General features: G+C 47.2%; 1 protein-coding gene across 2 annotated transcripts in view; it reads right to left on the minus strand.

Moving 5' to 3' along the window:
* Nucleotides 1–875: 875 nt before the first annotated feature.
* UBE2F (ubiquitin conjugating enzyme E2 F (putative)) overlaps nucleotides 876–27,282 on the minus strand; it is a 47,504-nt gene continuing 21,097 nt past the window's right edge. For both annotated transcript variants that reach the window (XM_037009646.2, XM_037009645.2), the window contains exons 5-10: nucleotides 16,953–17,020; nucleotides 10,039–10,109; nucleotides 6,381–6,438; nucleotides 4,858–4,890; nucleotides 2,515–2,577; nucleotides 876–1,536 (exon numbers count right to left, since the gene is read on the minus strand). In XM_037009646.2, the coding sequence (XP_036865541.2) occupies nucleotides 1,486–1,536; nucleotides 2,515–2,577; nucleotides 4,858–4,890; nucleotides 6,381–6,438; nucleotides 10,039–10,109; nucleotides 16,953–17,020 (344 nt within the window). In that variant the 3' untranslated portion in view covers nucleotides 876–1,485. The remainder of the gene's footprint in view (nucleotides 1,537–2,514; nucleotides 2,578–4,857; nucleotides 4,891–6,380; nucleotides 6,439–10,038; nucleotides 10,110–16,952; nucleotides 17,021–27,282) is intronic.

The following is a 27,282-nucleotide window of genomic DNA, read 5'->3' on the forward strand; positions in this document are numbered from 1 at the left end:
GTGGCCTGTTAGCTGGCACCACCTCAAGTCTAATGGGAACAATTCCTGGCTTCAAAGGGGAAGCAGGGCCTGCATCCCTCCCGTGCTGACCTCCAGGACAGACTGATCGCAGAATCAGAGATTATAATATAAATCATGAAAAATGAACCAGGCCAGGTAGATGGTAGATGGCAGATGGGGAAGTCGGGTCTAAGGAGGCTGTCAGTTATACCTGAGTATGTTAGGCAAGCAGCAGATGAAACCATATAAACATTTATCTTGCACTTGATGTCACTGGCTCCAGTGTCTAAATGCTGGCATAAATCCGCTGGCCTTGTTGGTGTTCTTCCTCTGAAGTGCGCCAACCTCACCCCATACGGCCGTCTGCTGACTCCCATACCTACAAGGCCTTGGAGTGCTCCCCCCTCAACAGGGCCCAGAACCCCAGTAAACTCGGCAGGCCACAGCTATGGCCCCAGAGGCACGAGGCACTGTTTGGGCTGGTTCCTGAGCTTTCTCCAGTCCCTCAGGACCCAGGGGGTCCGGCTCTCTGGTCAGCAGCTCCACAGGCACTGCCTCCTGGCTCACAGGCACAGACCACTGCAAAAGCACCAAGCCCCCCAGCTGGCCTGGGCTCAGCCAGTTGCCTCTGGGCAGCATGTGAGAAGGCACCCTGCATTTTGTTCTGAAATCATCTAGATCCGGTTTCAAAGGGGTCTGAAATGTCCTGCCCCATCTGGACCTGAAAGTAAGAGCTGAATTTTTAAAAGCCAAATTCTTGTTGCATTTGGACAGAATGAGTAATGTGTCTTTCATATTTTCTTTGTATTTCTCTGCAATAATTGCTTGACCCAACATCTTTCTGTCTGCTCTAGACAATGAAAATACAAACTAAATGAAGATAGAAAAAAATAATTAAAGCATTAAATTGTACAAATTACAAATCTGTTCCAAAATATACTTACATTAAATAAAATATGCATTTCAGTAAGAGATCTACAGTGAATGACTCTATGCACTCTGGAAGCCTCATGACATGTAGGCGGGGCCAGCATCTGTGGGAGGAGTTACGAGTTCGCGTCCGTCACAGTTTGCAGCGGGTTTCTTAGGCCAGTCTGCGAGCTACACTGAGCACACCGTCAGCACTTGTGCAGGGGCCGTTTTGTTTGGAAAGGGAAGAAGCAAGCTCCAGCCTCAATTCTGAGCTCATTACAGCTTCTCAAGAATCTCACCAACAGCCTACACAGTACAATTTCCAAAAAGTAAACATGTTAAGGTAAGCAGACAACTCTTTAGAACCCCAAGCACATTTTCTTGCTGTATTTACGTGGAGCTCTCCAGGTACAGTGGGCAGTCGTGAAGAGGTTCTTCCTCAGGACATGGTCACAGGACTCGGATGACCCGGTGGGGCTGAGGGAGCGCGAGGAGGGGAGGCGGCTCCCTCTCGGTCTGAGACGGAGACAAACCGGCAGCACACAGCCCACAGCCCTGCAGTCCCCTCCTCTATCATCTGGCGTAGCGCTTCATGTAGTCTTCAACCTTACTCCGGAAGTCCTCCTGGGAGGGAAGGAAGAGGAGCAGGTCAGTGAGCGGAGCAGCACGTCAGGGCCAAGCTGAGAGCGATGCGGGCGTGGCCTCCGTCCCCCAGCTGCCAAGGTGGCAGGCTCATCGGAGACCTGCGGGGCCGAGCGCCCTTTCCCTACTGCTCCGGGTGCCTACTGTGTGCGAGACCCTGTGCCAGGTCAGGGGGTGGGGACATAAACACACATGCTCTGTGCAGAAGAGATGCCAAGACTCTTCATTTTGTGAATTGGGAGAGTGAGGCCCCCAAGTGTGGTCAAGGTCATGATGACAGCCAGGCCACAACCTGACCAGACAGGGATGAGCCATGGCTACTGCCATCAGGAAGGCCCTGTGTCCAGACCCGTCTTCCCAGAATGGCTTTACAGGACCTCCGTGTAAGAACATTAGTGGGGTCGGGGAGGGCTTGTCTAAGAATTCACGTGGAGGCAGTCCTGATTGAAGAGCTTTAGGTCCGCCTTACTGGGGCTAAAAGTTTACAAATCACCACTCTTCCCCTTATTTCATAATCAGAGCAAGAAACAACCTTTCAAGAAGAATAAAATGATAGACATTTATGCCATCTTTCCTACCTGGCCATGTGAGTGTTCCCTGTTACCATTGCTTTCTTTCCCTGACAAGGTTTAGTGTACAGGGTTGATGAGTAGGGAAGTCCTACAATGACAAGTGGGGAGCCCCCTGAAGAAGTGGGGGGGGGGGGCTGGGGCTCATCGGCACTGCGGCCAAAACCAAGGCTTTGCTGAGCAACACAACGTGGCCAGAGCCGCCCGAAGGCAGTGCAGAGGTCTGACTACTGACGGTGGGACCACTCACACTTGTTATTTAACACATTATTGATAAATTACTTCAAACTCAGTCCTGAGTTCTACCATTCTCAATTTCACACATATCTTATTAAAAGACATTAAAAAAAATGAAACACATCAACCTAGAATATTCCTGTGACTAGCTTACCTTGTCCCGCAAATGGTGTTCTGCAGCTTCAATATTCAGTGGATCATCAAAATTCAAAAGATCCTTAAAAAGAGAGTAACTCGAGTAAACAATGGAAAGAAACTGTTTTTCTGTTACAAGCCTTCATTTTATGAACCAGGCATCAGAAATCTTATCAGCAAATGGTAGAAGGACCTAGAGAGTTGAGAAATCCCACTAAGAACTGAGGTTCTCCTGATGTAAAAGTACTGGACATGGGGGGAGAGTCTCTTTCAAAAAGGAAATAAATGGTTGACTGAAAGAAGTCAGGGATATGTTTATATGTAATTGTGCAAAGTTTGGTGAAAGTGGAAGAAACTGCAATGATTTCTAATGCTATTTTGATAATTGGAGAATGAAAAACAACTTTCATCACCAGCATTTCCAAATAAAAATCCTTTTTTCCTTAAAAACTCATTTCCTCTCAACTTTGATCCATAAGTGTACGGTTTCCATTCTGACCATAACTGGACAACCCCCTGACCTCTTACCTCACCTTCTACGGACGTCATGCTCACAACCCAGGAGCAATGGTGGCTAGAGCCCGACCAAATTCAGGACAGTGCGTCAGGCTGGTATCCCTGGGCCTCAGGAGGGCGCACCAGACCCGTTCTACCTCAGAGAAGCCCTGGAATGGCTCCTCCCCATCTGCCCAGGAAATAGCAGGGGTTTCAGACTGGAGGCTCCGTCTTCTCTCTATACTGCCTAGTCCTCCTCTTAAAAAGCAGGGACATGAGATTTGTTCTTATGATGAATCACTGCTTTTCAAAGCCATCATGGGATCACTATAAAGACAACTGTATTTATCCCCAAGAGAAATGTTAAATTGGGGGATAAATACATACAGTTTGTCCAAATACAGCAAAGAAAAACTAAACCTCTGTGATGTTTACAGTTGGGAAATTAGACTCCCAAGTCCTAGAAATAGGCAAAAATATAAAGTAAGTATTATGTGAGACAGCAGTGCATAAAAGATTACACTGGATCCATAAAATTCTTTATCTTTTACCATATATTTGGCCTAAAATGAATATGCTGGTTAGAATAACCACTATAGAATTAATTAGCAATTTTGGTTGGTCTTTATCATTTGCAAGGTTTGGAGTACCTGGAGAGATGGGGACTATACCAGAATTCTTTTTTAAAAAAAGGAAAAATGAAGCACAACCACCAGGCAGATTTTAAATCATATTCCAGCCTTCACAGTTCCATAGGTAAAACTGCATTTACTTCATTGAAAAAGCCAAAAACAGAATCACAGCAAAGTGACCGAAGCAGCCAAAGCCTGTCCAGACGGCCGCCCCCTCGGGCACCGCCTTCCCGCGCAGACCCAGGGGCCAGAGACCAGGAAGCATTGGTTCGCCGCTCTGGTTACAGGCATCACCTGATGACGTCGGACGGGAGGCAGAGGGCGGCCGGGCTCAGGGCGTGATTTTGAGGCTCTGCTGGTTCTGTTTTACTGAAGAAAAGAGCAAGAGCACTGGGGCCTCAGACAAGGGGGAGGGCAGCAGCCCCGCCCTGGGTGGCTGAGCTGTGGGGGCGCATCTGCCCGGGGCCAGGAAGCCCCCATCGGCCTGCCGTGCTGTGGGGCTGTGGGATGGGCTCATTTTTACAGAGGAACTTTCGGTTTTACCAAAAGTCAGTTTTTCTTCTTGTTTTTCAGAGACAGATCCCTGAAGCTTATTCCGTTTAAAGCTCTCTTATGACCAGAAAGTGCAAACTCAAAGGCTCGCATAGTGACACAGGCGACACCCCAACGCCGGCCCCCGTCACCCTCCTGGCTTTTCCCCAGCTCCTCCCCCCTCCCGTCCTGCCTGTGTCATGCTATGTTTTGAGGACAGCCAACTTGGGCAGCTCACAGAACCTTAGAAAACAACTCCAAGGTGTTCTGGGTTTGTGAAAAGCCCAAGGGCTGGGTGGCCGCGCACCCCTTCACTCAGAGCTGGAGGCCTGGGACGGAGGGGGGCTGCGGCCAGGGCTGCAGGGGATGGCAGACGCAGAGCGGGGCTGGGCCAGGCGCCCAGAGCCATGGCTGCCCGTGGGGCAGGCTGCAAGATGGAGCTGGCCTTGTGCCCGTGCGGGTGGCAGCAGCCACTCCAGTGGGGCAGGCGTGGGACGCTCTGCTCCCTGCCCCACGACCTGCCTGCATGTCACTCCAGAGCCCTCTGGTTCTCGTCCCACTGTTCTTCTGACTGATGACAGAAAAGAGGGCTCAGCACGTACACGCTGGTGTTTTTAGTCCCCTTGTGTTATCCTTGGTGTGATGTGTGAAGCAAGCGGCCAGGGGACCCAAGAACAGCTTGGGGTTCTGGTCACCATACTTACAGTGAACAGTGAGTTCAATCCCCAGACTACATCCTGAAATAAGAAAGAAAGAAAGAAAGAAATGATTGCAGGCTCCTGTGTACTTCAAGTCTTCTAAATCCATGACCGAGAAATACGTATTTCATATCAAAATATCAAAATCTATCTTTAGCATGCTTTGTGTTTCCTAAGACAGACAATAAAGTAGTTTCTCTTCAACAGAACAACAAACTCTGGGATATTCAAAGATGGGCAGCTACAGGTGGTGAATATAAAATCAGAGACAACATAAACTGTGCTCCTGGCGGCGCCAGGGCCCCGTGAGCGCACCCCGGGGCCGTCACAGAGCGTGGGCGCGTCTGCACAGAGGCCCTCACCTCCACCACCCATTACCTGCCATCACCAAGCTTAGCTCGGACTCCTCAAGAGCCACGTTTAGAATAAAATCTGCTCTCTTTGCATCTATGGCCTCTTGGGGATCAGAGGTACGTTCATCACCCACTGTCCCCTGAGTCTTAATAATTTTGTTCTAGGTATTTAAAAAATCAAGTGAAACTAGTATTTTCTAACAAAGATCAGAAATTTTCATTGAAATAAAACTGCGATCAATGCTGTTCTCTCTGGGCTGACTCAGGATCTGTGGCGCGATTGCAGATTCCCTCCCAGCCTTCCCAGCCTCAGCTCCAGCCCTGCCTCTTTCTGGTCTGCGCTCACGTTGTGCACCCAGGACTCTGCTGGCCGGTGGCTCTAACTGCCCCTCTCTGCTTTCTCTCATCCGTGCCCATCCATCCCTCCCGTCCTTTGGATGTGAGTGGGCCCGGGCCTGGGCTGGAGCTGTGGGTGAATACCAGCTCTTGGCCAGGAGGAGGGGGCCAGAGAGATGGGCATGTCCGCAGAGCCTCCACAGAAGGGCCCCACGGAGAGCCCACCTGGTGGGGAGAGGCTTCACAGGGGAAGTGGGGGCCTGCCAGGGAGAGGGGCTGCCCAAACAGAAGCTGTTCCTAGGAGGGCACGACACGTGTCAAGAGGAGGACAGGCCGGCTGCCCGGGGCAGTGGAGACCATAGCCTGGGAGGGGTCGTGCAGTCTGCGGTGCCCCTGGCTCTGGGACAGGGCCCCAAACTACTACTCTGTGTTCTTCCCCAGTAGCCTACGGGTGATGCCCAACACCTGACAGTCCTTTTGGGCCACAAGGAGGTCTGTGTACCAGTTGCTGCTGTCCCCCACAGGTGTGGGCACGTACAGAACCAGAGCTGGCCCCAGGCCCAAGGTCCATCTCTCTGGGCCTCAGCATCCTCTAAGAGCAGCAGTGTGGCAATGTGCCCCACCCTCTCCCAGGAGCTGGGGGGCAGGAATGAGGACAGAGGAGGTGACCGGGGTACATGCTTGGCCGAGCGGCCCCAGGCAGGCAGGTGGGTGGCGGGAAGAGGGGGAGCTGGCTACGCGTGGATGGGACAGCCAGGACGCCCCTGTTCTCAGAGGTGGCTGATGACAGGTGGGAGAGGCCTCCAGGGAAGGCTTGTGGTCTAAGGCATTGCACTCTACCTTTAACGTCCTAGTGGGAGCCCAGCCGGTGCCATCGATCGAATGTTCTCTCAGTAAACTGGAACAGACACAGAGGCACAGCGGTGAGCAAGGGGCAGCCTCCAGCCACGAGAGCCCCAGACACAGCCCTGTCCGCCGCAGCCAGGCCCCCTCAGCACGCGTCCTGACTTTGGGAACTGCACTGTTGAGGGCACCCACTCCTTCTGTGGCTTTGCAGCTCCCTGCCTTGCTGCAGAAGGCCTTTTCCACTGCCAAAGCTGCACACGGGTTCATCTGATCTCGTGTGTATACACAGGTCTTTAACCCTGGATGGCGCGCAAGCTTTAACCAGGGGAAAAGCATGCGTAGAACAGAACACACAAAGAGCATTTGTCAACGTAACGCTCAGAAAATGACAGTGACCACAATGACACCGAAAACTGGCACTTAGAGTCGCCTATCCGACGCCAGCATGATCCTAAACTCTCTTAACGCCTCAGCACCCCATGAGGGAGCCGCCACTCTCTCCTTTTTGCAGAGGTGAGCAAAGCACATAGGAGAAACACACCCAGGGACACACACCTGGTGACTGGGTGTGTCCTTCAACCCAGGCAGCCCACCCGGGGCTGCAGGTGGACCATGTGAGCTCCTGCACACCTCTTCCCAGCTGGTTTTGTTTTCTTGTTGCTTTTTAGAATGCTCAAAGGCTCTTGAGGATGAAGGTAAATTAACACAAAATTCTGCATGGCGCTCACCCACAGGTGGGAGACCCATGCTCAGAGCCTGCATGCTTCAGAGGTACTGTGAGGTCCTATTTCTTAAGCTGAGAGTCATTTTCATTATAAATTACAATTTACTGTCAAGTTCCCTTCTGGTGAAAAATCGGTTCGGCATTGTTGAGCATCACCCTGCTGCTTTGATGTTACCTTAACAGTTCCTAAGCTAACATGTCAGTTTCAGGCTCTCCACAGCCATAATTGTTACTATGAAAAATTTTTTTGTATCAGAGCACATTCAAATTCATATAAATTAAGATCAGGAGAAAATACAAATAATGCAGAATTTAAATCAATGCTATAATCTTAATTGTTCATGAAGTTCAGTTACAATACATAAAACCAACCTTAACTGACCACTGAAGCTCACACTGAGCTTTAAGAAGAAAACAAGAAAGCCTTTCCTGTGCCCTACCCCAGTCCAGCAAGGTGGACGTCTTTCACCCTATGGAGGCATCAGTGACTTGTTGAAATGAAACCCTTCAACTTTTGAGTAACTTTTTGGGAACCATCTGCCGAATCCTAGTGGTCTGTAAGATCCAATGAGAGATGTCTACTAAGGCAGGGACAAGGATGACTTCTCGTCTAACACCTCCTTCTCTTTTATGGGCCTCACTGCAGTCCTCAGCCGGGCCCTTGTTGTGTTCTTGTTTAACGCCGATCTCCGCACCAGCAGGAAGCCCCACCAAGCAGAGAATGTGACAGATCCCCACTGTGTCTGGGCTCAAGCAGCATTAGCTGAGGAGGGAAGCCAGCCAGCAGGCTCACTGCTGCCCGGTCAGTGTCCTTCTGCACCCCCCCCATCAAGAGCACAGCCAGAGCAGGAGGGCTTTGCACCTGGAGGCCAGGTGTGCCCACCAAGGGCAATGGCAGCTAACAGGAGAGCAAGTGCCACTGGGTAGGCTGTGCCCATGTCTGGCGGAGCCACAGAGGAAAGATGGTGGTTCTAGCCCCACCTCAACAGATGACAGTCCCCAGGAGCTCAGGGGACAGAACCTGTGGTGCCATCAGAGAGGGCACTAAGGCGAGGGGGCAGAGGGGGCCCCGGGGACTCACTGGAAGCTTAGACTCCAGAGGAAAAAAGTCTCAAATGCAAGCACTGGACTCCTGGCCTGGGGCTTCGAAGGAGCAGGGCATGCCTCACTAGGAGGAGTAAGTGCCCTGTGTACTAGACAAGGCCCCACAGAGCACCAGGTGCTGGTCTGGGCCACCTGGCGGTCGCCGCAGCCCAGGGGCAGTGGGGAGGCTCGCCTCTCCCTCTGCTCAGGAGACACCACGGGTCAGCTGTGTGCCAAGGCACTGCTGGACACTGTCTAGTTTTCCACAAACAAGGTGGTCGTTGTACCAACCTAGCACATTATTTCCCTCAATTAAATCCCTAGACATCAGCCGAAAAGACCAAGGGAAATACAAGTTCAGTGTACACCTTACAGCTGAGGGATCAATGAGAAGCCTACAGGTGTACACAGAGAGACAGAGCCAGTTCTCTCTCACACACTGAGTCCTTCTCCTGTACCCGGCAACCTGAGCACCGTTTCACCCCCACGCGTCCCTCTGCAGGTCCCTGTGAGGCCAAGCACCCCTATCAATGATCTGCCTTAAAGGTTTCTGGCTTCTGCAGCAGGTGACCATTTGTCAAGTTCCTGTCATGCTTTGTTAAAAATCCGGTTTCTCAGAAGACAGCAAAAATGAAAAGAGTAGCTCCCACTCTGGACCTAATTCTGACCGAGAAGTGGGACGTGACAGGGAAGTGGGGTGTGGAGAATGCCCAGGGGAGAAGCACAGGCGAAAGCCTAGGGGGAGAAATGCTGGGGACCTGAACCTGAAGATGGCAGATTTGTAAAGTTCCAATACTTCAAGGACAGATACTGAAAAAGAAAGGTGCCTTAAAAAAAGGTATACTCTTACAAAATACATTTTTAGTATCTATAAAAACTGAGGCCAATATGGAAAAGGGACACCATATACAAAAAATGAAATGGGAGAATGGGTCCTAACTGTGCTTTTAAGAAAGAAAAAGGGCTCCTGCTATGCCAGCAGCAAGGCACTGGTACGGCCTGGTTTGTGCATCTTCACAGGTGGCTGTTGATCCCTGGGCAGCAGCCGGCACAAGAGCTTAGAGCACAGAAGGAAGGAGCGACAGCTCAAGGCCCACTTCCCAAACTGGGACACACAGCAGTGGCCGTGGGGGGACTCCCCACAGACATGCTGCTGCCGGTGCTGGGCAGTGTTCAAGCCCAGGCCACCTGGCACCTGAGCCCCCACATTCACACAATCTCACCAGAGACAGCGATGAGACACAGAAAGACAAAGCCCAGATGCTCAACTTAACACAACCCCCCCTAACACATCTTCTCCAGTCCTCTACATTCGTGACAGCAACCTTAAGAGGCAGGAAACAGCTGATCCCAGATCCTCTGCCATTGGAAAGCTGGGACACACAGGCTACAACTGACGTGAAGCTCTCGGAAAGCTGACCTGCTTCAAAGATGTCTTAGACACACCAAGCCCATTTTGGTAAAGAGAGGACATCTTAGCACAAGTACCCAGGTCTCCTAAGCCTGTCATCCACATTTTTTCTCTGATTTCATTAATCATATTTTTCCCTCTTAGCTAAAATTGGTCACATGGAGGGAACGTGGCCTCATTCATATAGGAGGGGAACGGGCAAGGAACCTCAGAGGGAGTCCGGGCTGTGCTGACTAGTGGGCCCTTGGCCCCCAGAGGGTGCAGGTGTGGAGGCCGAGGCCAAGGCCTGGCTGCGGCGCAGACCCCGAGACCATTCCAGTTACTTTAAAAACTGCCAAATCCCTCAGAATCTCCTCTCAGCAGAGAAAACATGTCAGAAAGCCCACATTCGCCCACAGGGTGCACAAATGCAGAAGATGTGAAGAGGCACTCACCTTAGGCAGATCTCGCCTGTCTCTGTGATGTTGGGGTGCCAGATCCTGGTCAAGCATTTCACTCTGGGAGGCTGCAACACAGAGAGATCACAGGCCTCCAAACGCCATCTGCGGTCCAAGGCCTGCCCGCCCTTCCTAGTCCTTGTTTTCCTCCTGCTCCACACTGGGGGTGACTCCCCAGGCGGCGTGACCCTTGGATATGGCTCATGGCCCCCGTGCAGAAGTGTGTTTTCACACTGCAGGCACAAGCACGTCTCACTGACAAAGCTGCCCTCGTCCCCTGGCCTGACGGCAGATGGCGCTGGAGGCCGCCCCCCCACCTCCCCTGCTGTGGGGGAGCAGCTGCAGTGCCCAGGCTCCGCCTCCGACCAGGAGCCCAGTTCCTTTGCACCAAGTCACGGAGCCGCCCGGCCCTAGTGGGTGTTTCTAGTGCAAGTCCTAGTCGTTTCTCCTTAGAGGGAGAGAGATGAAAATGAGTGTGCCACAGGCCTACCAACACCGTTTGAGATGTGGCATGTTTGGAGTGAACAGTTCTTTTAAGATTATTAAAAGGCAATCTGTACTCAGGGAAAAATGCCAAAATAAACAAAAGCTCTATCTTTCCTTGTATTATATATAACTCCCCCCAGACATAATCTCTAGGACGTGACGAACATTTTTTGAGCCTCTTTTCCGGCCACACAGACAGATGTGTATACACATCCACTTTCTTTACAGACTAGGGAAATGCGCTGTGTCTTTCTCACATTCACTTTTGTTACCATTTCTGCAGGCGGGGGCTTCCTCGCATCCCTGGTACAAACACTAGCATCTAACAAGGCCGCTCCCTAGTATAGGACACTGAGGCTTCCTCCCACTTCTACAAACTGCACAAAGGCAGCACCCTTATCTTCTCACCTCCACACGAAACCCTTCCCGGAATGAAGCCCCGGAAGAGGACCTGCCAGTCCGAGTGCTGGCTGCAGATATAGGCCCGAGGGCCCCTGCCTCCAGGAAGGCCACCAGCCCGCCCCTGCCCACTGCAGCGAGGGAGGCCCTTCTCCAGTCCTAATTCCACGGCGAGGTCTCTGGTCTAATGAGCTAAGTGTCGTCTCACGGAACCCCACCGGACATGTCCTCTACTAGGAAAAGTGTCAACCCTTTGGATGGGCAACATTTTCCCAGTCTGCCATTTGGTATTAATTTATATTTATGGTGTTCTTCTGCTGTGTAGAAGGTTATAAAAACATCCTTGTAATAAATTTTTATCTTTGATACCAACTTAGAAAATAGTTCACCATCCAGTACATTCCTGTGCTCTTCCTAGTCTAACAGCCTCCTCTGCTGCTTGTGTAAAACAAACATGCGTTGCCAGCATCCTCCTTAATCTCCTTCCTGATTTCAAAACACCAGGACATCAAAAGACTCACAAGAAAGATTCATCCACGTACTCAAATGCACGTGTGTGAAGATGACAGCATTTAGGTTCAGAGTGAGTTTAAATCCATTTAATATGCTAATTTTCTTCACTGCAAGTAAATGGGAATGCATTTGACAGAAAGACTGCTTGTACATCTTGCAGATTTCCAGCTGGCCTTCAGGCTAAAGACAGAAAGTGGGTGTTGGGGGGTTGTACGAATCCCTCTGGGTAACTGAACACAGCTGACACGGTGGACGGGCAGGCAGAATCGCAGCTGAAGGAACCTGAAGGCTGTCTCCCTCCCTTCTAAGGAGTCCCTGGCACATAGTCAGTCTGCGGAGTGCTCACTGCATCTCCCAGGGTCCCACTGTACCTGCCCATCCTCCTCGTCCCTTCACACCTTCCAGTTAGGTGTTGACACAGATGCTCCCCTGCCGACGGCCCTCCTCACTGCAGACTCCAGAACAGAGAGCAAGCCTGCACCAGAGCGGTGGACTGGGGTTCTGACGCACTTTCTAATGGGACTATTTCTGAGCCCCCACCGCAGCCCCAAAGCAAGCCAAGTAAGACACACCTGGCCGGCTCCACCTCCCACCTCAGCAGCTGGCACAGCCACCCCATCGTGCAGCCAAGAATTTCACAGGCAACAAGCACTGCACTGCGGACCAGCCAGGAAAGCGGACAACTGGCTAACCACGCAGAAAACCACACAGTCTGATCCCCACTGAGATTGATTCCAGGTGCATTAAACGTAAATGGTACACGAACCAGAAGAGATGGGAGGAAAAAGCAGCTGAGCTATCTTGGGGTCTGAAGGCCTGGTTTAAGCATTTCACAACATGAAAAACTCATGAAGCAGAAGCAGATTTGATTTCAGGGGTGAAACAAAAAACTTCTCTGTAACAACAACAGAACACAAAATCCAGAAAATGTGAAGAGCACAGCTAAGAAAACAGAAAAAATTTTGTGTAATTTCTTTATAAGAACTCTTGTAATAAGAACAATAAATACACCAATGAAAAAAAGGGTAACCATGTAATAACCACTCAAGAAACATAACTAGCCAGCATCCTACCTATTTTAGAAATGAAAACTCAAAAGACAATTAGATATCATTTATTTCTTCCCCAAATGGCAAAAAAAAAGAAAGAAATATCCCATCTTGGTGAGATAGGAAAAACGGCATTTGCAAACACTAATGGTGAGGATGCTAACGGGCATAACCTCTCTGGAGGGTAATTTCATAGTACTGATGAAGAGCCTTAAAATTAGCACCAACCATTCAGTAGCAGTAACTCCACTCGTAAGAGTGCATCCAGAGGACAGGGGCTGGCACGCCCAAGCTGCTGTCCAGGCCACGTGTCACAGCACTGTTTATGCTGGGAGTCGGCAAACTACAGCCCACAGACCAAATTCAGGCTGGGCCTGTTTCCACATGGTCTGTGATCTAAGTATGGTTTTTTAAAAGGTTATTTTAAAAAAAAGGATACAAGACAGAGATCATATGTGGTCCACAAGTTACTATTTGACCCTTTATAGAAAGTCTGGTTCATAACATAAAAAAATTGGTCAATCAGTGACCATCAATACAGGGTTGGTTTAAAACCACAATATACCCTAAATGAAGTGCTCTTATTAATGATGAAATAATCATCTACTAACTGTCATGAGAACATATGTTCATATGTTCATATTTAATGTTAAAAACTCCCAAGTTACCAAGCTGCAGGTAACATGATCCCATTTGTAAGAATGATTATGTATTATCTGTAACAAACATCAGAAAGTTCGTGGTGATCATCTCTGGGTGGAGGGAGAATGGGTAATTAGTATTCTATTTTTGTATAGCCATGTTTTCTCAATCTCCTACGAAGTGTAATAAATCCCACAAGTAGAAGAGGGGAGTGGGAGTCAGGGGTCACTTGTGGACCCTCTGGCCATATGGCAGGACAGCCCTTCTTATCCGCTTTGGGGTGAGTCATGGCCCTACTACGCGACTTGGTCACCTTACCAATGACATGTGAGGGGACGTGATGTGAGTCACATCTAGGAGGAAATGGAGCCGAAGGGTGAAAAGCTGGGCTCCCTTCTCCTGCCTCAGTACCCAGTGTCCTTCACCTCGCATCCCCAGCTCGTGTGCATGGGGCAGAGAGGGAGCTGCAGACCGCGCCCCCCGCTCTGGGCATCGCCCCAGGTGTCGCTAGCCTGGCCATCCGTTTCTGGGTCCGTCCTCCATGAGATTTTTCTCATTGACAGCCTGCAGGGTCTGACACAGAGCCTAGCACATTTTAGGGGCTCTAAATTTAATGTCACTCAGTAATTTCAACCAATTTCTAAGTCTGAGAGAGAGTATGGGGCAAGCTTGAGGCTGTGAGGTAAAGTCCAGGGACAAAAGGACACAGAACAAAGGAATTTTGAATTTAGCTGCTTGGGGTGAAGGGTCCGTGTGTGAGGTTGGGCGGGAGGGGTCCCAAGAAGGTGTCTCCTTTCTTTAAAAAGTTTATTCTAAAATAACCATCTACTTCATCAATTAAAACTTTTTCAGATTCACAGTATTAGTAACAGACCCTAATTGCAAGAACTTATGAAGAACAGAAAACATAACAACTATGACATAGAAGCACCCAAACCCTGAGAGACTCCACAAAGTGCTCACAGGCTGAACACTGGCTGTGCTTCATCCCAGTGGAACACAGGTCCCTTAAAGCTTCTCATCACCTCAAACCAGACGCCAAGCTATGCAATTTCACCTGCTGGTTTACTTTCCTACACTGTAAGTTTGTAGGGGCAGAGGGCATGCCCAGCACGCAACAAACATGCACCGCATGCCTAGTGTGGCAGGTCCGTGCCACGCCCTGAAAGCTTGTGTGATTAAGGCACTCCTGGAAGAGCCGCTAAGGAGAATCAGAGAGGTAAAGATTAACGATGGAATGAGTACGCACAGCTCCCTCTGTGTCAATTAAGCATAACCCCTCGTGGTCTCCTCGCCACGGTGTTACCCTCTACTCCTTGCCATGAGCTCGTGACATGCACTGGCCTGTCAGCAAGGCAGCTGCACCCCCTCAGCCCGGGTGAGAGGCAGGGGGAGCACCCCGAGGCTGGGCACGGGGAGGGGAGGAGGCCTTGATGGCGGCAGGCAGGGCCTGGGTCCTCGCAGGGAGGCCAGCCTCTCCATACTTCCTGCAGGAACATCAGTTTCATTCCCAGTGAAAATTGGGCCAGTCCACCATTTAGAACTTTCCCAAAGGGGACAGAAACTAAAATATAAAAATGTAAAATGACTGTAAATCATCAATTAATGTAAGAAACATGTCTTCAAGGCCCAGTGGTTTTCTATCCTGTTTATTCCATTCCTTACCTCTCTGTTTCTTTAAGAAATCACACAGGGATGGGGCACTACGACAAACACTCTCACGACACACTGGCCACTGGTGTGGCGGGAAGGGCACACCAGGAAGTCCTCTGGAGCCCTACCCTGCGGAGGTGTGAGATACGAGTGTCAGCACCACCACGAACTGTGGACAACTCAAGGCACAGGGAGTCCTGGCGCCTGGCGTGGCTGCCCTCAGGGAAGACGCTGCCTTCCTAGACATCCTCTCCTTGGCCTCCTCCCTACCCCGGGGACAGACACTCGGCCACTGACTGCGCCTGACGCACCTGGAGCGCCGGGCCTCAGGCCAACTCCGGCCTTGCTCGGGAAGTTTAGTAGCTTCTGTTAAACTCTTCCCTGAGCCATCCTCCTTCTCAAAACTCACTGCTTCTCCAAAAAGACTGTCACAAATTCACCAGCCTTTAATCTTAACATTCTTTCAATGAGTAAACCACAGAGAAAGCATTATCTCCAGATAATGAAGCCTAGAATTTTAAGTACTGTAATGTCTGGGTGTTTCCAGAGACCATCAAACAGCCCCTGGACTGCAGTGTCTGTACCCAAACTGAACCTCTCAAGCTGAGGGAGCAGTGCTGTCGAGCCAGGCTCCTTGGTCTGTGACGGTGAAGTCTAGGGCAGCGGCAGCAGCCGACTGGGCGCAGACAGACAACTGACATGCATCGTTTCCTGTCTTGGCTTAAAAATTAATCTCTTTCTTGTCTTTTTCCTTGGATTGCCAACTCTTCCCCATCCTCATAAACTACATTTCAAAAAGATCTTTTAATGCAGTAGCCCAGTAAAGAGCAATTTCCACAGATAAAAGGTTTGGCTTTAAACAAGTGTTACAACCACTGAACTGTATACAAGGGCAGTGGGGCTGGGCTGGGGGCCGGGGAGGCTCCTTCTACTTGTCAGACGCCCGGAGGCAGTCACTGCAGCCTGAGCAATGCAGCACTGAACTGGGGTAACGGTGTCCGCAACACCCATAGTGTCAGGTTAACAAGAGACTTACTTTTACCATCAGATTTCTACTTCCTATTTGATAGGCCTAGAGAAGGTCAGGAAATAAATATTTCAACATACATGAAATGAGCAAAGCTGGACAGCTCAGAGGCTGAGAGGGACTGTGTGTCTGCCGGGCATGTGCCTCTCCAATGCCCCCCTCGGGGCGTGGAGTGCTTTGGAGTCTCCAGCGGTTTCTCTCCGCCTAAGGGACGGTGCCCAGCAAGGCCCAGAGCTGATGTCCTCGCGCCCTCAGCCCCGCCCAACCCACCTCTTCATTCAGGTCAGCCTGGCCGATCCACCGCAGAGGCTGCGGTTCCCACTTCCCAGCCTGTCAACACAGCTCTGGAGAGTTCCGTGCCATCTAGAAAACCCACCCCTGGACACGGCCGGCCTAGATCAGGATGCCTCTTAATTTCTTCTTCCACACTTAACAGGCTCCTACCATTTCCAAAAGGGATCCTCTTTTCCTTCTCTAAATTCCTATAAATTGTTTCCTACGAATGACCAATTTCTACGATCTCCACTGTCTGCTATTTACCACTTTCACCATTTAAAACTTCCTACACTTCACCTGACCTTCCTCATTGGTTGGTAAGTTCCTTGAAAGCAAAGACAGGATGTGATAGAATGTGGTATGATCATTACGTAAAAGGGCCTCTGAGGGATTAACACAAGGCTATGAGTATAAATTAAAGTTTAAAACTACAAGTCATTATTCCTTTCTAAAATTCTAAGATGAACGTTTTATACACTTCAGGAATTTTGGTGTTAAAATGACAAACAGAACTGCACTTTTTTCTTTAGTGCCAGAATTTAATAAGTAAGATTTACACGCAAAACACAGGCAGCTCACAGGAAAGATGCCAGCCTTGGGACAGTCATGCCGACCTTGGCAGAGCTGTGCTCCCAGAGCAGACTGCCCGGCACTCAGTGCTCACAGATATTTGTTGAAAAAAATGAATCATTCCACTAAAACTTTAAATAATGCTGGTAAGTGACATTAACTACCCAAACGTCTGCAGTTTCATGCTCAGAAGAGGACTGGGTGGGTGACACGTGGACGCAGTGTGGGGAATGCTGGGTTCCACGCCGGCCACCAGCCACAAGGGGGGAGACCACGCTCCCGTACAGGCTACTCACCACCATGTTGTACGCATCAGGAACTTCAGTTTCAAACTGAAATTTTCCACCCTGGTAGTAACCCTCATCTATCAAAAAACACAAAACAAAACAAAAAAATCCTTTAAATTTAAAAAAAAGGAAAAGGAAACAAAAAGCAAACACTATGTTAGGATATGCAAACACAGAATTAAGAGTTTAAAGATGGGACTACAGGATTCCTCCATTACTTCAAGTCCTGACCCCACACTGGCCACGCACCCTCAGGACAGGTCCGGGCATCCTTCTAGAACACTGGCCACTCCGCGGCCTCATCTCCCGGAACACTGGCCTAAGCAGCCCTGCTCTGGCCTCACCCTGTCCAGATTCAACTGGACCCCACCCCGGTCCAAATCCAGACCCATGCACCCTTCAAATGCATCTCATGGCAGGTAACCACCTTGTTTAAACTGCGCAGTCACCTGTTTGCCATTGGTCCCATGAGATTGCCTGCTCCAAGGGGAGGTGGACTAGCGTCGACAGCCCAGGGCCTGGCGCGTGGCTTCTAGTCATTCAACATGCGTTTATGAAGCACGGACCTCTGCCAGGCACCGATCCAGCCCTGGGCACATAGCAGGGCGCCAGACAGAATCACTGCCTCAGCAAGTGTTCCCCGTCAGCAGCTGTAGGGGCTCTGGCTGGCTGAGTGCTTGGTGAGGCGTGCAGAGCACAGCAGGCCCTCTGCAATGGGGGCTGGAGGGCATGTAGGAGGGTGTCCAGGGAGGAAGTGGCAGTGCCATGCAGACCTCATCGCATAGCCTCAACTCCCCTGTTGTGCCACCTGTCTCTCTGCCTCTTCTCGAGTCGTCTGGCACATGAGCCTGGCCTACAGGTGAGCCTGGCCGCTTGGCAATGCTGCTGGTACCACCAGCAGGGCGCGCCAGCACAAACACGCTTCAACCTGGCAATGCCCCCAGAAATTAAACTACTCTAAACGATCTGACAAAATGAAAACCATTTTTAAAATGAAGGTTCAACTTCCGCCAAAATATTTATAATCATGAACAAATCAGCAATACAACATTGTACTGCTTCCCTCAGCTTTTTTATGTAAGGTGAACATTTAATAGGAAGTTGACAGTGCCAAACAAATTATCACCAGAAAAAACATTTTAAGAATTTTGAGGTTGTGTCAACATTTATGTTGTCTAGCAGTTAAAACCCACATTACCTGGGTCCCAGGGTTTTTATTCTTTGCCAGTGGGACAGAGGAGAAATACTATTTTATTTTACATTCATCTGATTAATACTAGTGAGACTGAAATTTATTTCATATTATTGGTCACCTGTACTTTTTCCTTTAAGTAAAATGATTAATGGTTTTCAACTCTTATTACTGAGGTATTCATCTTTTATTTACCCATATAAAAAAGATCCTAAGATTAACTTTTGCCTTTTATATTTGTTATAATGTTTCTTTCTCCATTTGCCTTTTGATTTGTTCAACTAGCTGTCATTTTTAAGCCAGTCTTAACCCACAGAAAGGTGGTTTCTGTCTTTGGTTTATGTTTAAAACAGTCTTTCTCAACCAAGGTAACAGAAATATTTTATTTCTGTGTTTCCTCCTCATCTTTTGGTTTCGTGTATTTCTTCAGCTCATTCGCTCACCTAGCTGATCGCACAGAGTGCAGGGGAGAACGGTTTCTGACTGCTTGCCTGACCATCCTTGGCATGTGTGATTCTCGCCTCCCACCACTTATTTGGTAGGTCTGTTTCTAGTGCTTATAAATACACTTGGGTTAGTGATTGGTAGTATTGTCTTTGGAAGGAGTATTCTAGGGGGAAAGTTTTTAATTCCAAAAAAAAAAGCAATTTTCAAGTAAGTATAAAATATTCAGAATGCACCCTTGCTCGGCCAAGGCTCTGAGGACATCGGTCTCATAGTCCAACATGGGTCACCGCAGCACGGCCATCTGGCGTTAGGTGCCGTGAAGAGGCTCTGTGCAGTGCCGCCCAGCTTTGGCTGACAGCGCTGCATCTGTCCTGTTCTTTTCTTCGTCCTTAAGGCTGCCTCTGGCCTCTCCATCCTCCCACATCCTGGATATTTCTCTAGCTGGCTTTCCATTTCACTGATCATATAGTTTCAACTCTGCTGTCTGCCAGTTTTAAACAAACTGTTATTTTGGTCTCATGTGGTTTTGATTCTGCCACATTCCTCTGTGCTAGTCAAGGGCTCATTTAATAATATCAGAATTATACCATCTCTGAACTCACTGAAAACAGAAAGCAGACTGTCTGGATTTTTTCTACCTCATGGAATATACCTCTTTCAGGAAAATAATCTGCTTCTGAGCCAGTACTTCTTTTTCCCTCTTTTAAGGCACACAGCTTTTGGAGCTGATCCAGTCTGCTTATTTATTACAGAATTTGCCCAGAAATCACAGTCCAACTTTAAAAGCAGCTGGGAGCAGACGGGCCTGAGATGACACCCAGGAGCACCTCTCGTTAAATCTCACTTTCTCAGCCAAGACCCAGCCAAAGAATTCTCGCTGACGCACCTGTGGGGTCCGGCTCTGGAGCTCCCACTTGGCAGGGGGGCGGGCGGAGGAAGGCCTGCTTCGCTCTGGAGCCGCTGGGCAGAGTTCACGCACAGAGTCTGCCAGCCACTGGGCACCACTGGGTGACAATCAGAACTGGCCCTGCCTCTTTAAGCGTACGGCAGATATATGACAACCTGACTGAGCTCGACTTGCAGGGTCAGTCTTTGGAGGGACATGTAAGTGTGTGGTAAGTCTTGAATACACTTTATTGGTATGGGCATGATGAAATTAGTAACATCATAGTTTTCTCAACTCCTTGAGTATTTCAGGCAAAATGAGATGTTCCCAAGGGTGACAGGTAGGATTAACGGTCAGCGGACAGGCCTTGGCAGAAGTTTTGGTGCCTCAGAGACTGTGACGTGAAGCCTGTCGTCCTCTGGCCGTGTAAAGCCTTTCCCAAAGCAGGTGGTTCCTAATTCTCTGCTTTCAACAAAATGGAAGAAGGAACCTCATTTAGGAGTCAGCTGAAAGCCCATGAAAATACATGGTTTCTGTCCTCCAGCTTTGAAGTCCAAGGACAGAATGACACAGCTCTAACAAAACACCTTCCATGCCCATCTACTTACTCACATGAATGAGCAGTTCTCAGTGTCTATGTCTATGAAGACAAAATGAAGGAAGAAAACTGATATGGAGCCCTTCTTTCTGGCATAAAGTAATATTCATTCACAAATACATAGACTAAACCAGAGAAAAATGCTAATAACAACCTCATAATTCTCAGACACAGTTCAGGCGAAATGCTATTTTATATTCAATAACCATCAATGCTAACAGCAGTGTTTAAAGTCATTATTCATTCAACAAATACTTGATTAGTGCCCACAATATGCCACCCACTGGTGACCTTCCTGCCCTCATGAAGCTTACATGCTAGTGGTAGACAAAATAAGTAAGTAAATTATATAACAGATGGTGAAAAGAGCTCAGGGAGCTAAGGAGGTGGGAGGGGCTGCAATCTTAAACAGCTTGGAGAGCCATGGCTTGGAAAGGCAGCCATCAGGGTAAGGAACACTCCAGGGAGGGGAAGCTGGGTGATGCCCGTGGCGGCGGGGGCTGCTGTGTTCTGGGAACAATGCAGAGGCCAGAAAGCAAGGCGGGGAAAGCAGGAGCTGAGGCCGAGGAGGTAACCGGGCCCAGCTCTGCAGGCCACTGTGAGCACGCCGGCTTTTAGGCACACTGCGATGGGGGGCCAGAAGAGGGCTCTGAGCAGAGGAGGTGCGGGATCACGTAAAGAGATCACAGGGAAAAAAATAGAGAGCTTTGTAGCAAGCTTAAACAACTTTTGGATTACAGGAAAAGTCAACTCCAAATCACAGAATTTCTAGAAACCAATGATGATGAAGTGCTACATCCTAGGCTCTGAACCTGGAGGGCAGAACTAAAGCAGTGGCCATAGGAAACGTCACAGACTAAACTATGAAAAGAGTGAGACTGAAGGACCTAAGAATCTACTTAGTAAGTCAGAAAAAACAACAACAACAAAATAAACCAAAGGAAAGCAGAGCAATACAATAAAAATCAAAGGAACTGAGGAGAGTTAGATAACGGCGGAAAGCAAAGTAAGTGGATACCTGGTTTGCTGGGGCAGAATCGGTGACGTAGGTAAACTTCCGCATAAACAAGGGAAGCGAGAACAAATGCTAAAAATAATAAGTGACAAGAAAATATTGCAGAAAGCAAGGAAATTTTAAGAACAATTTTGTACAACCTTATCTAAATTAGCAAATCTAAAAGAAACAGACCAGTGTCATAGAAAAAGTTAGATAAAATGGTAAAGGAGTTAATTTTTAAAAAGCACTAGAGGTAGAAGCTTCCCAGGCAAACCGAACTAAACCTATAAAGGAGAGAGGATTCCAACACTACTTAGACTGTTCTAGAGCACAAAGGACAACTTAACAAAAAAAAATCACAGGGCCGGAGCCCATTGGATGACGTTACGATAGCCAGGTGGGAGTTATGCGGTCAGGAGCGCAGGCGGGGCAGCGAAGCAGAAACCCTCTGACGGCAAAGCCCAGGATTTGCCTACAGGTCAGGCGTGGATGGGGAAGGGCCAAGGAAGAGGTAGGGGTCACTGCCCTGCAGTGGAAAGAAAGGACAGAGTTGCCACCATGAAGACAAAAAGCACCAGGGGGCACAACTGTGCCAAGTTCAACTTCAGTACGTCGATTTGAGATTTCATGTCAACATTCAATGGAAGCATAGAAGGGCAGCTGACAGATCATTCTGGTGTGCAGGGGAGAGGTCCAGGCCACACGACAACAGTGTGGGAGCTGTTCAGTGCACAGGGACCTGCCCAGGGACGTCCATGGACAGGATGAAACCTTGAGGTGCCCCCACGAAGAGGTGTCAGGAGATGGGACAGGAGGGGCAGCTGATGGCACAGGAAGAAAACTGGGAGCCAGGAACTGGTACAAACAGTAACTGTAACAATTGTTCAAAAGAAAATGCTAAACATCCAGGAGTCTGACAATTAAAGGAACTTTTAAAGTAAGTATATATATATAATTACAGCAGAGTATGACAGGGTGACAAATTACTTCTATGCAGAAAAATGCTTCCATTAGGATAAAATTCCACAGGACAAGTGGGCTGAAAACATGTAAGGAGAAAAGCTGCAAAGAGCTCACTCCTACCACCTGAACACAGCTCATGCACATTTCTGAAGAATGCACGATGCCAGGGACTGAGATTCTACTGGTAACATTTTAAAGGGGAGTATAATACTTTAAACTTTAAATGTCAATATTTGCAGCACACAGGAAATTACACTCTATGCACATTTTAAATTTAAAAGGCAGGAAAACATACTCACTGTCAAGGTGAACCTGCAGACGAAGGGCTGGCAAACTCTTTGTAAGGGACCAGACAGTAAGTACTTCAGACTCTGGGCCATATAGTCTGTGTCACATACTGTTTTGCTAATTTTTTAAAGCTCTATAAAAATGTAAAAACCATTCTCAGTTTGAGGTCTGAACAAAAAGTCATCCAGGATGGGACCCGGCTCACAGGCCTTGTTGCCCACCCCAACATTAGAACCTATGAAGACAAAATGGTACGACAGAGACCACACTTGAGGTTGGTTCCCTTAAGAGGGAAAGTGGTGGGGACTGAACAGTCGGGGAAGCTTCAGGGGAGTATCGTCAGTAAGACCCGAGGATAGGCCAACAGCCCCCAACAGTGAGCCAGCATGGAGCACACCCTACATGCAACCAACCCGAGGCTGTGCTCACCGTCCCTGCCCCCCACAGCTCGGTGGGGCGAGCAAGACATTACACGTTCAGAGAAACTGAGTCATGCGGGTTATGTAACTGGCTGCAGCCCCACTGCTGGTAGATGGCAGAGCCGTTCAAATCAGGCTGTCCAGCGAGGACCTGAGCATGAGCAGGGCAGGGGAGGGGAAGGCAGAGCAGAGAGAAAAGGCGGACGAGGAAAGGCACCAGGGAGCAGGCGGGGAGGCAGGGCTGAAGTGAGCCGGCTTCGGCAGAGGTGCAGGCCTGGCCATGGCAGGGCTGCGACAGCAGAGCAGGTGCCTGGCTGTGACACCGGGGCCGGGAAGCCAGCGTGCAGTGCACAGACACTAAGTCAGCTGTCATGAGGAGATGCTGAGATTCAGAGGAAACCATGGACACAAGAAAAGAAATAGAAAGGATCACAAAGAAGCAAACAAAACATCAACAGCTGAAAAACATAATATCTGAAATGGAAATTTCATTGGATGAGCTTCACAGTATATCAGACACTGCAGAAAATAGAAATTACCCACAATGAAGTTCAGAAAGTGAACAAAATCTTGTGACCCAGTGGAGGTATAGTATATATGTAGAGGAAATATATATATAAAAGATAATAACATATATAATTGGAGTCCTGGAAAGGGGTTATAGAAAAAAAAATTAAAGTAATGTTGGTCAAATTATCTCTAAATTTGATGAAAACTATAATGCACAGATCCAAAGAGCTTAATAAACCCAGCTGAAAAGAACAGAAAGGAAACCACATCAAAGCAAACTGATCTGACTGCTGGAAACTGTGACATAATTTTTAAGGCAGCCGGAGAGTACAATGCCCGTCACATAAGTGGAACAAAGAATTACCACTAACCTCCTATGAGAAAAAAAGGCAGTAGAATGCTATCCTTAAAATGCTGAAATTGCCAACTTAAGAATTCAATATTCAGCACAGCTGACAGAATTCATCATCAGCAAACCGGCACCACAAAAAAATCCCCAAGAACAAGGATGTTCTTCAGACAGAAGGAGAACAACGGACAGAAGCACGGATCTCCAGAAAGGAACAAAGGTCGTAAATGGGAAGTATGTTGATGAACATATAAAGAAAACAGACTGTTTAAAGCAAAGATAATAACTTCTTTGGGTTATAACATATGCAAATTAAATGCGAACTGTAAAATAAAGGTTGGATGGGAAAACAAAAATATACTATTACTTAAGCTTCTACCTTAAGAACTAGAAAGAGAAGAGAAAGTTAAACAGAGAATAAAAAGAAGAAAAGAACAAAAACATGAGCAGAAAACAAAAAATATTACAGTAAAATTGAAGAAACCAAAAGCTAGTTCTTTGCAGAAATCAGTAAAATTAACAATCCTCTAGCTAACTTGATCAAGAAATAAAATTTCAATACTAGAAATTAAAGAAGGGTATCAACAGAGACTCCACAGAACTTAAAAGGATAAGAAGATATTAAAAACAATCTTCTACCAGTAAATTTGAAAATGTGGATGTTAGAAAGACACAAACTACCAAAGCTTACTGGCAAATAAACAGCCTAAAGAGCTCTATATCTATTCAGGAAGTTGTGTTTATACTGAAGTCATAGCATAAAAACAAAACAACTAAACTCTATGACCACTAGTGAAGTCTACCATTTAATAAGGAATTAATACTAAATTAATACTAATTCTACATAAACTCTTCCAGGAAATAGAAAGGAATACTTCCCCATTCATTCTGGGAGGGGAGGGGGGTAACTAGACCCTATCTTGCATCACATGTAAAAATTAACTCAAAATGGGTAACAGACCTATCTGTAAAACCAAAAGCTATAAAAACTACTTAAAAAAAAATAGGAGGAAATCTTTGTATTTCTTAGACATAAAAATACAGCTACTTGTTAGTTTTATATTGTTGCTATAATAAAATTACCATAAACGCAGTGGCTTAAACAACACAAATTTATTACTTTCTACAGGTCAGAAATCCAAGACGGGTCTCATGGGTTAAAATCAAAGAATCGTAGGGCTGCACTCCTTTCTGGTGGCTCTAGGGTAAACCGTCCCCTCCACTGTCCTGTTCCAAGAGAACACCTGTCTTCTGTGGCCCATGGCCCCTTCCTCCATCTCCAGTCAGCGATGGCCAAGGGAAACAATAATACATATGCAACACGGATGCATCTCCAAAGCACTGTGCTAAGGGGAAGAGGCCATATACGAAATGCTACATACTGCTCACGTCCATTTACATGACATTCTGGAAAAGGCGACTGGCAGGGACAGAAATCAGATCGATGACATGGTAGACACGCCCGACTACCGAGGAGCCTAGGGGAACTTTCTCAGCTGATGGAAACATTTTGTAGTTCAACTGTGTGCTGGTTACACGACTGTGTTTGTCAAAACACAGAGAACCATACAGCAAAGAACGGTGAATTTACTGTCATTACACCTCACTGAACATGATCTTTGAAAAAGATAAAAGAAAAAGCCCATGCCACATAAAAGGCACTGCCAGGCGGTATAGGAAACTGAAGGAGTGCTGGCATTCTACAATGCCCAAGAGCTTAACATTTAACAGCATGTCATTTTGGTGTATGGTATACACTATAAAAACATTATAAAAGTTACTGGTGACCATCAGGATATATTTTTAACCATGGTAATGAATGGCTTTTAAAACAATAAGTCAGACATTCAATTTCACATACACTCCAGGGAGCCTAAGCCCATGACAGAATGTGCTCGGAGTTATGTGTGAGGCAGGGGCAGAAATCAGGGTAAGAACAATGGGTATGAGACAACACGTCGCCTGCTCAGTAGGCTGGTAAGCAGACGCGTCACATCAACAGAGTTCCCGGGAGGAGCGAGGAAAGAGCAGCGAACGCGTTCCTAATAAACGTTAGTTGATGCTCGGGCAGATGACTTGACTGTCTTAAGATCTCACATCACATCTCTATTATATAAAAAATTGCCATCTGTATTTCTAGGGTTACTTGAAAGAAAAGATTCCAAAAGAAAAAAGTCTGTTCCTCTTCAAATATATCCCCTCTCAATCTACCTCCAAATTAAAGTTAAAAATCAATCTAGAAAGAACCAGGGATAAGAGTGTACGTTCTATGTGTCTGAAACCTTGCTACAGTAATAGAAAAGTACACAAAAACTACCATAAGACCAGGATGTTGAGCAAGCCAATAGGCCTGCTTCAGTACCCTCCACTTCCTCAGCTTTTTAAATCTCCACGATTATTTGAATTCTATTCCAAAATGCTCATGGTGAGCATTTCAGACTCACCAACCATATTCTTTGCTCAGAAATTAGGATCTTAAAGCTAAGAATGACCACTAACCGAATATACTGGGGATAATGGATAAATCAATTAAAATTTTATCAGTCAATGTAAGCTGCACTTTTATTATCATGTACCAGTTAAGGAGTTTTTATAAATTAAATGTTCAAATCAAGAAAACACGAGTAATATAATAATCAATATACTTAAAAACAAATTTATGTGAATATACACATAAATATAAAAAATTTACACTGCAATTCCCTAATCAGAATTTTTAGGTATATGTAACATTAATAAAAAGGATGTTATTAGCCATTTAAAAAAACCCATATATCCAATAAAGGACTTATATTCAGGTATACAAACCTTACAACTCAATAACAGGACAAGCAATCCAAGTTTAAGTGGGCAAAATATTTGAATAGACACTTGAACAAAGAAGAAACACAGATAGCAAACAATCACAGGAAAAGATGCTCGACATCATTAGTAATTAGGGAAAATTAAAATCATAAGGAGATACATACCTATCAAAATGGCTAAAACAGAAAAAGTGGACAATACCAGTTGTTGGCAAGAATGCTGAGTGACTGGAATTCTCATTCATTGTTAGCAGGAATGTAAAATGTACTTTCACTTTGGAAAATAGTATGGCAGTGTTGTATAAAGTTAAAATTTACTCCTCTCACATGATCCAGTAATTCCACTGCCAGGAGAAATGAAAACATACTAGCAAAGACCTGCACACAAAGGTTTATAGCAGCTTTATGCCTAATGGCCCCAAATGGAAACAACACAAAGGTTCATCAACCGTGAAGGATAAACAAACTGGTGTGCTCCCACACTACAGAGTACAACCCATCAGTAAGATGACACAAAATACTGACTAATGCAACCACATGGGTGAGATGCCAAAGTATTATGCTAAGTAAAAGAATGTAATTTATACCTAAATCAACACTTCTAAAAATATTTTTAAATCAATGATCTAAGTTTCCACATTAAGAAGACAGAAAAACAAAAGCAAACAGAACACAAAATATAACGGAGGAAATAAAAAGGGTTAAGAGCAGAAATTGATGAAATGGACAAACAACTGAGAAAAACAAAAGCTAGTTCTCTGCAAAGATCAACCAGATGGACCTCAAGCTAACATTTAGATCAAGAAAAAAGATCCAAATTACTCCTTCAAAAATGAAAAAGGGGGCATCAGTACAGATCCTACAGATATTAGAAGAATAATAAAGT

Source organism: Manis javanica, chromosome 12 (assembly GCF_040802235.1).
Source record: "Manis javanica isolate MJ-LG chromosome 12, MJ_LKY, whole genome shotgun sequence".
NCBI classification, from domain to species: Eukaryota; Metazoa; Chordata; class Mammalia; order Pholidota; family Manidae; genus Manis; species Manis javanica.